The sequence below is a fragment of the Pristis pectinata genome, chromosome 12 (genome assembly GCF_009764475.1).
Source record: "Pristis pectinata isolate sPriPec2 chromosome 12, sPriPec2.1.pri, whole genome shotgun sequence".
Lineage (NCBI taxonomy): Eukaryota > Metazoa > Chordata > Chondrichthyes > Rhinopristiformes > Pristidae > Pristis > Pristis pectinata.
In genome coordinates this window covers 1,159,286-1,171,407 of record NC_067416.1, presented here as the reverse complement: position 1 = coordinate 1,171,407, position 12,122 = coordinate 1,159,286, and the positions used below count along the sequence as shown (strand labels likewise).

Below are 12,122 nucleotides of genomic sequence, written 5' to 3'. Positions count from 1 at the left end.
GCTGAGGGGAGGAGGAGGTGGTGAGAGGGGAGGGGGCTGGGGGGGAGGGGAGTGTGTGGGAGGGGCTGGCCTTGGTTGCAAGCACTGGCATGAGTAGATGGGCTGAATGGTCTACTGTACTGGAGATTCGAGATACTAATGTACAACCAGATGATTCATCGTCACTCACCGGAAGCGATCCTTCACCCCGTGTGGCCTCAGTCGGCTGGACGGTAGAATTCGCTCAGATCAGCAGCCGGTCTGAGGGTGCTCCCCAAACACTGTGTAATCCCTTCTCTCTTCCGACAGGTATGATGGGACAACATGGTCCTCCTGGCCCACAAGGTAATGTCTATTGCTAATTCTTGTCCAGATTCCTTTTGTGGAAGCTCTGGTGCTCTCCAAGCCTTTCTCAGTATCAGCTCCTAATGTGCTGTCTGCCTGGGGCCTGCCTGCAGTTGACACCACACTCACCGAAGCTGAGTAACTAGCTTCTTATCTTCCTCCAGGTTCTCCCGGAACACCAGGCTTCAAAGGCGATCATGGATCTCCAGGTCCCAAAGGTAGGCTCCCAGGAATGCCCAACCGAGGATCAGTGCGGCTCCAGCCCATTACAAGGGATTGCTCGGGTCAGGTGCAGAAACAGCCATTCAGCCCATCCAGACCGTACTGGCATTCATGCTCCACCTTGTCTCATTCCACCTCTGGTCCGTCTCCCTCATGCAAACATCGCCACCCTTCATCAAGGCACCGAGTGCCACATTCTCCCGACAAGGGTGAAGATGTTCCAGCTAAATCCCCTTTTGGATTTCTTGCTGACTCTGGTTCCCCTCCTCCCCGCACACAGAAACATTCTCTGCATCCGTTCCACCAAAACCACTCATTGTTTTAAAGACCTCCACATTTGGTCCCCCTCAGCTCCTTCCTCAAGGAGTTAGTCTCAAAATTAGGGGTTGGCCGTCTCGGACGTTTCTTCACTGCGTGGCGGTGAATGTTTGGAATTCTCTCCCTGGAGTACAGTGGAGGCTCGGTCTCTGAGTCCTTCCAGAACAAAGATCAATGGATTTCTGCATATTGATGCAATCGAGGGATGTGGGGATGATGCTGAGATAGATCTTGTTGATGGGCAGAGCAGGCCTGAGGGCTGAATGGCCTGCCCTTGCTCCTATCCCTTAAGCCTTTCTATAAATGAGAAACATGAGTCACATCACAAAGTGAGTCCATAAATGTTTGGATTGGTAAACCTTTGTATCTGGTTAGGTACAAGTGGGAGGGATGGTTCAGTTTTGGGCGCCACACAGTTTGCTGGAACAGTCCCAGGGATGAGGGACTACTTGCTGAGGGTGGGGACTCTGGGCTGGTTCGTCTCACAGTGGAGGTTAATGGGAGGGATTTTCACGGAGGAAACAAGGAGAAACTGTCTCTAGCTGTGTAGAGGAGGATGCGGGATGAAGGTTCAGCAGAGAGGAGGAGAGTGTTGTCTGCAGCAAGTTGCTGTGACCAGGAACTTGGGGCAGTGACACAGGTTCAGTGGGAACCTTCACATGGGAAGTGAGGACAGCGTGGGGGGAGTCTCTCTCAAAGGATGAACACCCTCTGGACTACATCCTGTAATCACACGGAGAGTGTTTCACTGTCTCTTCTCTTTTCTTCTAGGTGACAGAGGGTTAAACGGCTTTCCTGGAGCCAAAGGTACAACTTCCATGTTCCGCCATTTCATGTAAAGCTGTGGTGGTGAAGCACTGCGGTGAGTTCAGGTGAATCTCTGCAGGTTGTTGCTGGTTTCACCTCTGGTGTCCTTGTTTCAGGTGACACAGGAGAGCGAGGACCTCGCGGGGTACAGGGTGAGTCTCTCGTCCTTGGGGAAGGCCTTTGCTGCAACGCCTTCAGGAGCTTTGTTGCCAAGGGTTGGGTGGGGTCCCAGAAACGGCTCCCGGTGATGCTGATCTCTGCTCCGGGGAATGTTCTGAGCAGTGGAGAGTTGTCGGTAACTTCTGCCCACACACTGAGGCCAGGGCACCCAAGTCTGTCACATCACATCAGGAACAGGAGCAGGCCATTCAGCTATCCTATTGTCCTCTTTCTCTCTCTGTCCCTATGGCCCCCCCAGGTTATTCACACCCCCATCCCAAAGGCAGTGGGTTCCAGACCAGCAGCAGTGTAAGTGAAGCCTACACCACCCTGCTGTTGTCCACCCCCCTACACCTGTGCCCTGGACCTTGACCATGTGCCAATGGGAACAGCTTCCCTCTCCTCTCCCCCGCTCTCCTCACCACCCCTCTCCTCCCCCCGCATCCCTCCCCCAGCCATGATCTCATCTACCTGTCAAACCTCTGCTCCAGAACGCCCCTGTCTTCTCCCGTCTAACCCTGGAGCTGAGCTCCCCCGTCCCTGGGACCCCTCCGGTACATTGCCTCGGCACTGTGTCTGGGACCTTCACGTCCTTCCCACAGAGTGGTCACCGGAAGGGGAGGCAGTGTTCCCGGTGTGGCCCACTGACACGTCCCATGTGACCTCTCCGCAGTATCTGTGAATCCCAGCACTCTCCCAGCCCCTCTCACGTTGGTCAGCCAGCTCCCTCTGTGGAAAAACTGCCGATGCTAGAGCCTGCCGGGGGGAGGTCCCTGATCCGGAGGGAACGGCGCAGGGCTGAGCCTGCCTTGGGGAGACCCCCGGATCCGGAGCAGGGATGGCCTGGCCTGCCTTGGTCCCTGGATCCCGATCTGGAGCAGGGATGGCCCGGTCTCTCCACACTAACGTTCTCTGTGTTGCAGGTGAGAGCGGTCTGAGGGGGCTGCCTGGGGCCTCGGGAGAGCCCGGACAGAAGGGAGCGACCGGTGAGTCATCATCCCCACCCCTGACCCACTGACACCCCACCCAGGGGGGCTCTGTCCCTGGTCACCAGAGGGAGGGAGTGAGGGAGGGGGGAAATGATGACCTCCTCCCACATTACTCACGGCTCAAGAGCCGGTCTGCCCGGAGGACCCCCCAGGATGGGCTGGGGGACAATGTCTGCTGACGGAGGCAGGGGGTGGGGAGGTACCCTGTGAGGGATCACCCTGTGGGGTGGGAGTGAGTGGGTGGGAGGAGGGGGGTGCTGGGGGAGTGGGTGGGAGGAGGGGGGTGGGTGGGAGTGGGAAGGGGGTGGTGTGGGGGTGAGGGGTCCGTGCCGAGCTCATCAGTTCTCCTCCCCCCCCCCCCCCTTCAGGTGCTACCGGTGCAGACGGTCACCGCGGTTCCCGAGGTAAGGTGGCTCCTGGGAGGGGCAGGTGTTGGGGGGCTTGGAGGGGAGTTGGGTTGTGAGGGGAGGGGAAACATCTGGGGGAGAACAAGGGCTGTAAACTGGTGGGTGTGGGGGAGCAGGGGGAGTGGGGGTGGGGGTCTGGGGGAGCGGGGTGGGGGTCTGGGGGAAGCCAGCGAGTGGGGTTGGGGTGTGGGGGGGAGCAGGGTGGGGGTCTGGGGGAGTTTGGGGAGCGGGGTAGGTGAGGTGGGGGTGTGTGGGGGAGCGGGTTGAATGTGGTGGGGGTGTTGGGGGAGCAGGGTGGGGTGGGGGTCTAGGGGAGGGGGGTGCGAGGGGGAGAGGGTTTGGGAACCGTGCACAGGCAGGTAAGGGAGGAGATGACTGAATCCGCAGGGCAGCGGCGGACAATGAGAGGGCAGAGATGTGGTGGGTGGGTGGGGTAACCGAACGAATGGAAAGTATTACTTAATGATGGGAGATAGAACCCCGGAGTCGCACAACAGGCCACTCGGCTCACACTTCCATACTGACCCGTAGGCACCTGTCTGTATTAAATCCATCTCCCAGCACCCTGGTGTACCTGGGTGATCCAAGTGCTGGTCTGGACACTTCTCAAATGCTGCCAGTGACTCCACTCCACCTCTCCCTCAGGCAGTGTGTTCCAGCTACTCACCATCTTATGGTCCCCTCACAGCCCCTCTTCACCCAGAGAGCAGTGAGTACCTGGGGTGTCTGCCACAGAGGGCTATGGACCAGGTGTCTGGGTGATGTTTGGGACCCCATTGGTCGGTGCTCCTGATATGGGGGAGGTTTTCTGCAGTCTCCCGATCTGTACCCCTCAGTCATGTCCCCTTGTAACCTCAGTGTTGGTCTTGATAAAGGAGCAGGGATCTCCCCAGAAGCTCGGGCAGTGAGTGTGCAGACTCCTGTGGAGATTGGGAAGGTTTGTGGAACGTTGGCCATTGTTGCCAAGGTGGATGGTGACACAGGAGTCCTGTGTACACTTCCCGCCTCCTTATTTAAGGAAGGGTGTGTTTGCTCTGAGGATAGTTCAGAGAGTTCTCCAAGCACGTGAAGGTTGAGCAGGTTCACTGATGCTGGAGCTCAGAAGCATGAGAGATCCTAGAACATAGACATAGAACAATACAGCACAATACAGGCCCTTCAGCCCTCCATGTTGTGCCAACCTTCAAACCACTCCTAAGACTATCTAACCCCTTCCTCCCACATATCCCTCTGTCTTAAATTCCTCCATATGCTTATCTAAAAATTTCTTGAACTTGCCCAACGTATCAGCCTCCACCACCACCCCAGGCAGCGCATTCCATGCACCAACCACTCTCTGGGTGAAAAAACCTCCCTCTGACGTCTCCCTTGAACATTCCCCCCCCACCCCACCCCCCCATTACCTTAAAGCCATGCCCTCTTGTATTGAGCATTGGTGCCCTGGGAAAGAGGCGCTGGTTGTCCACTCTCTCTATTCCTCTTAATATCTTGTATACCTCTATCATGTCTACCCTCATCCTCCTCTCCAATGAGGACAGCCCGAGCTCCTTTAGTCTCTCCTCATAATCCATACTCTCCAATCCAGGCAGCATCCTGGTAAATCTCCTCTGCACCCTTTCCTATAATGGACACAGTACTCTAAGTGTGGTCTAACCAGAGTTTTGTAAAGCTGCATCATTACTTCGTGGCTCTTAAACGCAATCCCACGACTTATGAAAGCTAATATCCCATCAGCTTTCTTAACTACCCTATCCACCTATGTATATAAAATATAAAAGCTGCAGAGGGGATGGAGGGTGAATGGAGGGTGTTCTTCCTGGTGCAACCTAGACCCAGGGGGCGTAGTTTCAGAATGAGGGCTGACCGATTTAAGGCAGTGATGAGGAGCTGTCGTTCCTGAGGACAGCGAACCTTCGGAATTCTCTCCCTGTGGAGACAGAGGAGTATTTTTGAGGCCAGGAATCGGAGAGTTGTGTTCTGTTGGGGGATGTCAAGGGTCCTGGGGAACGGGGAGGAGAGTGGAGCTGAGGCCGAGGACCATCTTGGTGAAGAGACATCCGCTCCTGACAGTGGGTGGGGAAAAGGTAGCTCCAGTAACCCAACGTTTCCCATTTCCTGCCCTCACCCCAGGTGAACCAGGACCTCGAGGGTTACCAGGAATGCCAGGAGACCCCGGCCCCCGTGGTAAGGAAATCCAGCTTTGGTCGGGAATGGGAACCATCACTGGGGGTGGTGGGTGGGAGGGATGAGATGAGGGCGAGGGGGGAGCGAGTCCTGCAATCCAACTGGAAACAGGCCCTTTGGCCCATCAAGTCTGTGCCGACCATCGAGCACCCATTCACACCCCCCCTCCCCCCAACCCCCAGGTTCGACCCCTCACTCACACACTAAGGACAATCCACAGTGGTCGATGAATCCCCACCCCCACCCCCACCCCCCGACCCCACATATCTTTGGGATGTGGGAGGAAACCGGATCCCCCGAGGGAAACCCACACGGTCACGGAGAACGTGCAAACTCCACACAGACAGCACCAGAGGTTGGGATCAAACCCGGGTCTCGAGCTGTGAGGCAGTGGCACTACCCATTGCACCAGTGGGTCACGGGCAATTAATGCTCAGCAAGATCCCACAATAGTAATTGTGATGGTCAGTTGTTGATCTCTGTGACTGGGGATCATCATTATTGTCCACAACCGTTGTGTGTGGAGCTTTAGGATCGCTACGTCTCACTGAGAGCGGCTGGTGATGTCTCATCCAATTGGTGAGTAACGACCCTGTGCTGCCCCTCCCTCAGCTCCCCCTCCCTCCCTCAGCCACCTGTCCCTCCCTCCCTCCTCCCTCCCTCAGCTCCCCCTTCCCTCCCCCCCTCCCTCAGGTTCTTCCCTTTGACCAAGCATTCCCTTCCTCGGTCCAGCATTCCCTCGACCCTCTCTCCCTCAGAACTCCCTCCCTCGGGTGCCACCCTTTGACCCTGTGGCCCCATGGTGTCAGGCAGTGTGCGGAGCCGGTCCCGAGGGTGGGGGTGGTGGTGTGGGGGGTGATCTGTCAGGACCGTGGCCTGAGCGCTCGGTCACCGTGTCTCATCCGCGGTCTCACCACTCGGTTGTGTTCCAGGGGAACCCGGAGCTCCAGGGAGGATCATCAGTGCCGGAGGTGAGGGAGCAGGGACCTGCCGGTGGCGAGGGCGCTCGGCCCATCGAGAGTGTGTTGAACAGCGTCTGTCCTGGATAGGGAGGGGCGTGATGCAGAATGAGTGGGTAGGGGGAGGGGGAGGGGGGTGTCCAGGGCTTTGAGCGGGGGTGGGGGAGGTGAGCAGAGCGGTGTGGGGGGGGGAGGGGGGGTGGTCACCCAGAGAATGGAAGGCTCTGCAGCCAACCGAAATCCATGCCTGAACCAGTGTCCGGGGCTCTGTACCTGGGGCCAGGTGTCTGGGACTCTGTCCCCAGTGGCAGGTGTCCGGGGCCCTGTACCTGGGGCAGGTGCCTGGGGCCAGGTGTCTGGGGCTCTGTATCCGGGGCCAGATGTTTGGCCCTCTGCTGCCTGTCTCTCAGGGTCAGTACGTTGATGGCCGTGTGCTGAGGTTAGATCGGTCTCTCTCTCAGGTTCAGAGAAGACGCTGGCTGTACCAGGACCTCCCGGACCACCAGGACCACCTGGACCCCCTGGCAGAGCAGGTAGGTACCTGGCGGAGGGCCCAGGGAGGGAGGAGCTTCACTGGACAGTGAATCTGAGTGATCAGCAAGATCACAGAAGGCCCCGGAGACAGGATTGCCCCGGTCCTTGAGTTCTTGTATAGTGGGAGCTTTACTCTGGATCCAATACGATTCTTTTAAATTGTGCAAAGTGCACATCACTCTCAAATTAAAACACCACCATCTGTGTCAAGGGCACACTGCAGCCCCCACCGTCCCCAAAGGCCTCCAGAGAGTCAGTGGGCACTGTGTGCTCCCTCCCTGGGCACACTTGGGCATGGACAAATCCTGGGCAGAGGGAGAGGCGGTCAGCTCGGGCAGAACCCTCAATGCCTGCTGCCTGGACCTGTGAATGACCACCTTGACCAGCCCCAGGAGAAGAGGTTCCCCTGACCCCCACCCCCGCACTGTGAGACCAAGGTCAGGACAGTGGGGCTGAGAGTGTGACCCGGACCTGAGGACCAGCCCCTTCAAATACTGAACCCTTCACCATCTATGCATGGAACACGGGCCCCCACCCCTGCCTGGGGTGTGTGAGGGAGCTGCAGTCGGGGTCTGACCCTGACAGTGGGCGATAATTAGAAACTCTCACATTTTGGCTGCCTCACTTGGCATAACGCCTTGTCCCTCACCCTCTTGCTCCCCCTCTCCCTCCATCCCCCTCTCTCCCTCTCTCCCTCCATCCCCCTCTCTCCCTCTGTCCCTCTCCCTCCCCCCTCTCCCTCTCGGCTCCCTCAGTCTCTCCCTTCTCGCTGTTTCGGTGTGAACAATATCCAGAGTGACACCCTCCTGCTCTCACCTTCCCACAGGTGAGAGTATCGTTGGACCACCAGGTGCTGAGGGACCTGCAGGCCCGAAAGGTGAGTCAGTGGTGAGAGGCTAGGCGCCCCTCACTCGGAACCCAGTGAGGGGGAGGGAGAGGATCTGCCCCTCCCTCTCCGACATGATTCCCTCACCCATCTCCACATCCACAAACCGTGCCCCCCCCACAATACACCCTACCCTCCCCTCTCCCCACCCACCACCGGTTCTCCAGGTGAAGGTGGATTTGGGACATCATCAGAGTCCCTACAACAGATCGCTTTGAATAGCTTAATGTCTGAGTACTGCCCCTTTTTTTTTGCAAAACATTTATTCACTAAAAGCACTACAAAAAACACCCAACATCAAATACAGCACATCTAATATGGGGGGAAACAGCTAGGCAAAACTAATACCCGCGCAACACTACGCCCCCGACCGCAACACACACTTCATATCAAAATCGCGTTTGTACCGTCCACGACACACTCGATCCCCTGAGGGCCCACTGAGCGCGGAACTCGGCCAGGGCACCAGCGGAAACCACGTGTTCCCGTTCCAAAGACAACCACGTGCGCACGTATGCACGGAAGACGGGCAGGCAGGCCAACTTGCCGGAACCCTCGGACGCCCGCCACTGCATCCTGTGGATGGCCAGCTTGGCCAGGCCCAGCAGGAGACCCACCAGGAGATCCTCCACGCGCCCCACCCCGAGCCGCACTGGGTGCCCGTAAACCAACAGCGTCGGGCTGAAGTGCGGCCAGAACTTAAGCAGCAGCTGCCGCAGATACACAAAGAGGGGCTGCAACCTCTCGCACTCCACATATGCGTGGTACACCGTCTCCTCCCGACCGCAGAAGTGACAGGCGGTTGGGGTGTCAGTGAACCGACTAAGGAAATGGTTGCATGGTACTGGCCGGTGCAACACGCTCCACCCCCCGAGTACTGCCCCTTTTTTTTGTACAAAATGTTTATTCATTAAAAAACACTACAAAAACAACCAACAGCAAACACGCCGCATCGAGTACAGAAAGAAACAACCCGGCCGAAACCAATACCCGTGCAACACTACGCCCGCAACCGCAAAACGCACGACACTTCACACCAGAATCGCGTCTGTCTCGTCCACCACACACGTGATCCCCTGAGGGGCCCACCGAGCGCGGAACTCGGCCAGGGCACCCGAGGAGACCGCGTGCTCCCGTTCCAACGACACCCACGCACGCACATAAGCGCGGAAGACGGGCAGGCAGGCCGACCTGCCGGAACCCTCGGCTGCCCGCCGCCGCGTCCCGTGGATGGCCAGCTTGGCCAGGCCCAGCAGGAGACCCACCAGGAGATCCGCCGTGCGCCCCTCCCCGCGCCGCACCGGGTGCCCATAAACCAACAGCGCCGGGCTGAAGTGTAACCAGAACTTAAGCAGCAGCCCCCGCAGGTACTTGAAGAGGGGCTGCAACCTGTCGCACTCTGCGTACACGTGGTACACCGTCTCCTCCCGGCCGCAGAAGTGACAGGCGGCCAGGGTGTCGGTGAACCGGCTCAGGAAACGGTTGCACGGTACCACCCGGTGCAACACCCTCCAGCCCCCGAGTACTGCCCCTCCCACAGTGGGACCCTCTGTTCCTCCAGCTCAGGCCACTTGAGTGACCCCTGTCTGATCCCCTCCACCACCCAGAGGCTGTGTCTCGGTATATAGCACCTGTCACAAGTGGGACGTTTGCATAGAACATTGAACAGTACAGCACGGAACAGGTCCTTCGGCCCACAATGTTGTGCTAATCTGAGTAAATCAGTAATCAAATGCCCAACTAAACTAATCCCTTCCGCCTAAATATCCATATCCTTACATTCCCCGCACATCCATATGCCTATCTAAGAGCCCCTTGAATGCCCCTATTGTATCTGCCTCCACCCCCACACCAGGCAGCGCATTCCAGGCACCCACCAACCCTCGCTACAGGTGGTGTCCTGCGCTGGTTGAGATTGGGAGTGAGGTAACGTGACCCTTCTGATCACATGGTTTCTTGCAGGTTCCTCATTGGCTGGACCTCCTGGACCGCCAGGACCACCGGGACCCCCAGGTAAAGACCCGTCACTTATTCCAGACTTCTGCCCTTCCTTGGGACTTTCCCTCAGACTCCCGGCTCCTCCGTCGGACCCTCCACACAGGGTCAGTACGGGCCCAAGCCATGGTACTCCTCAGCTCGCTGGGCTGACTGTCGGACATCGTGTGGGAGAAAACGTCTCCATTTCCAGGGATTAAGTCCGGAGACACCCCCAACACAGGTGACAACAGCTGGGTGCGCTCAGAGCAAGGGTCAGTGCACACTGACCTCTGAACGGTATGCTCAACCAGAAGGGCTGCCACACTGACCACCCCACCCTGGGCTGTGGACACTGGGCTGACCTCAGCACTGGACACGACTGACCTTAGCACTGGATTGACCTCAGCACTGGGCATTGAACACTGGCATTGGACACCCTAGCACTGGGCATTGGACACTGGACTGACCTTAGCTCTGGATTGACAGCACTGGGCATTGAACACTGGCACTGGACTGAACCCAGCACTGGGCATTGGATGCTGGACTGACCCTAGCACTGGGCATTGGACACTGGACTGACCTTAGCACTGGACACTGTGCTCTGGACATTAGGCATAGGACCCTGGACACCGGACGCTGCATCTGGGGTGGGGTCAAATGTCCAGCAGTGAATCCGAGCATTAATCCAAACATTCCCTCTGATTCCATTGCAGGAGTCCAGGGATACAAAGGTAGGAAAGGGGGAATGATGGGACGTGTGGGATAAATCAGTGCCACCATGGGGTCAGGGTCAACCTAATCCTGGGGTTAGGGTGAGAGGACGTTGGCAGGTGTCGAGGTGAAAGGTCATTCCCCAGGGTGTGCCAGTGAGGGGTTGTTCCTAGGGTCAGGGTGAGGGGTCGTTTGCAGGGTCTGGAATCCGGTGGTATGCTTGTCATCCTGGGGGCAGGGGGTCCAGGTGGGATCCTGTGGGTGGGGGAGGTTCTGGGTGGGATCCCGGGCGAGGGGGAGTCTGGGTGGGATCCCAGGGGCGAGGGGAGGGTCCGGGTGGGATTCCCGGCGGGAGGGTCGGGTGGATCCTGGGGGAGGGGGGGTCGAGTGGGATCCGGGGGTTGGGGAGAGTCCAGGGGGGATCCAGGGTCACTTGACCAACACTGATTCACCCCCCCTGTTTTGTCAGGTGATCCCGGCCAACCGGGGCTGTCGGTCGCCACACGTGGTGAGTGTCTCTCCCACCCCCCACCCACTCCAGGGGTGGGGCTCTCCCACACTCCAAGGGGGTGTCCCCCTCTTCCCCTCCCCCACCCCTCCCCCACTCCCCATCCCCCCACCCTCCCCCTCTCCCAACCCCCCACCCCTCCCCCCTCTCCAACCCCCCCCTCCCCCAACTCCCCCTCCCCATCTCTCCTCCCTGATTTCCACAGGTTCAAGAATTTCCTTCCCGACTCCGCCCCTGATCCCGTCTGAATTTTGTCAGACTGATGCATTGTTGGGACAGAACACGTCTTGGGTCGGACACCCCACCACAGGACACTTCAGCCCCGACCCCAGGGTCGGACTCCCCACACAGGTCACAGCCCCGACCCCTGACCCCGGGGTCGGACACCCCACACAGGACACTTCAGCCCCGACCCCAGGGTCGGACTCCCCACACAGGTCACAGCCCCTGACCCCTGACCCCGGGGTCGGACACCCCACACAGGACACCTCAGCCCCTGACCCCGGGATCGGACACCTCAGCCCTCTAGCCCACCTTCTGCTTTCCCAGACACCGCTGGGACCAGGGGGCACGGATATCGCCAAGATGCACCGGTCTGGAAGGTTCTGGGTGGGACCATGAACCTGACCCCTAATCCTGGGTCAGAGGTCGGAGGCCCAGATGTTGAACATTCCCTGGGCGGGAGCGCGGTGGGACAAAGGGAATCCCCGACCAGAGAAGTGACCCCCTCAGTCACTGACCTCTCCCCCAGAGAGGGCGTGACCCCCTCGGACAGTGGCCCCTCCCCCTCAGACTGACCCCTCCCCCTCAGACAGTGACCCCTCCCCCTCAGACAGTGACCCCTCAGATAGACCCCTCCCCCTCGGACAGACCCCCCTCGGACACTGACCCCTCCCCCTTGGACAGTGTCCGCTCCCCCTCGGACACTGACCCCTCCCCCCGGACACTGACCCCCTTGGACAGTGACCCCTCCCCCTCGGACAGCGACCCTCCTTGAACCCTTCTCCGTCTCTCATTCCCCTCCTGTGTTGTCCCCAGGTGGAGAGTCATTCACTCACGGACCCCCAGGACCCCCCGGACCCCCCGGCCCTGCAGGGCCCCCAGGAGCCCCCGGACACAAGGGCGACAGAGGTCAGT

The 12,122-nt window shown here is 58.9% G+C and overlaps 1 protein-coding gene across 1 annotated transcript in view; it reads left to right on the top strand.

The window, feature by feature from the left end:
* LOC127576419 (collagen alpha-1(XVII) chain-like) overlaps window positions 1-12,122 on the top strand; it is a 39,711-nt gene that overhangs the window by 2,682 nt on the left and 24,907 nt on the right. Inside the window, exons 4-17 of the mRNA XM_052026931.1 lie at window positions 289-324; window positions 489-542; window positions 1,636-1,671; window positions 1,788-1,823; window positions 2,754-2,816; window positions 3,188-3,223; window positions 5,357-5,410; window positions 6,343-6,381; window positions 6,831-6,902; window positions 7,730-7,780; window positions 9,752-9,802; window positions 10,480-10,497; window positions 10,947-10,985; window positions 12,024-12,116. Of these exons, the coding sequence (XP_051882891.1) occupies window positions 289-324; window positions 489-542; window positions 1,636-1,671; window positions 1,788-1,823; window positions 2,754-2,816; window positions 3,188-3,223; window positions 5,357-5,410; window positions 6,343-6,381; window positions 6,831-6,902; window positions 7,730-7,780; window positions 9,752-9,802; window positions 10,480-10,497; window positions 10,947-10,985; window positions 12,024-12,116 (678 nt within the window). The remainder of the gene's footprint in view (window positions 1-288; window positions 325-488; window positions 543-1,635; window positions 1,672-1,787; window positions 1,824-2,753; window positions 2,817-3,187; window positions 3,224-5,356; window positions 5,411-6,342; window positions 6,382-6,830; window positions 6,903-7,729; window positions 7,781-9,751; window positions 9,803-10,479; window positions 10,498-10,946; window positions 10,986-12,023; window positions 12,117-12,122) is intronic.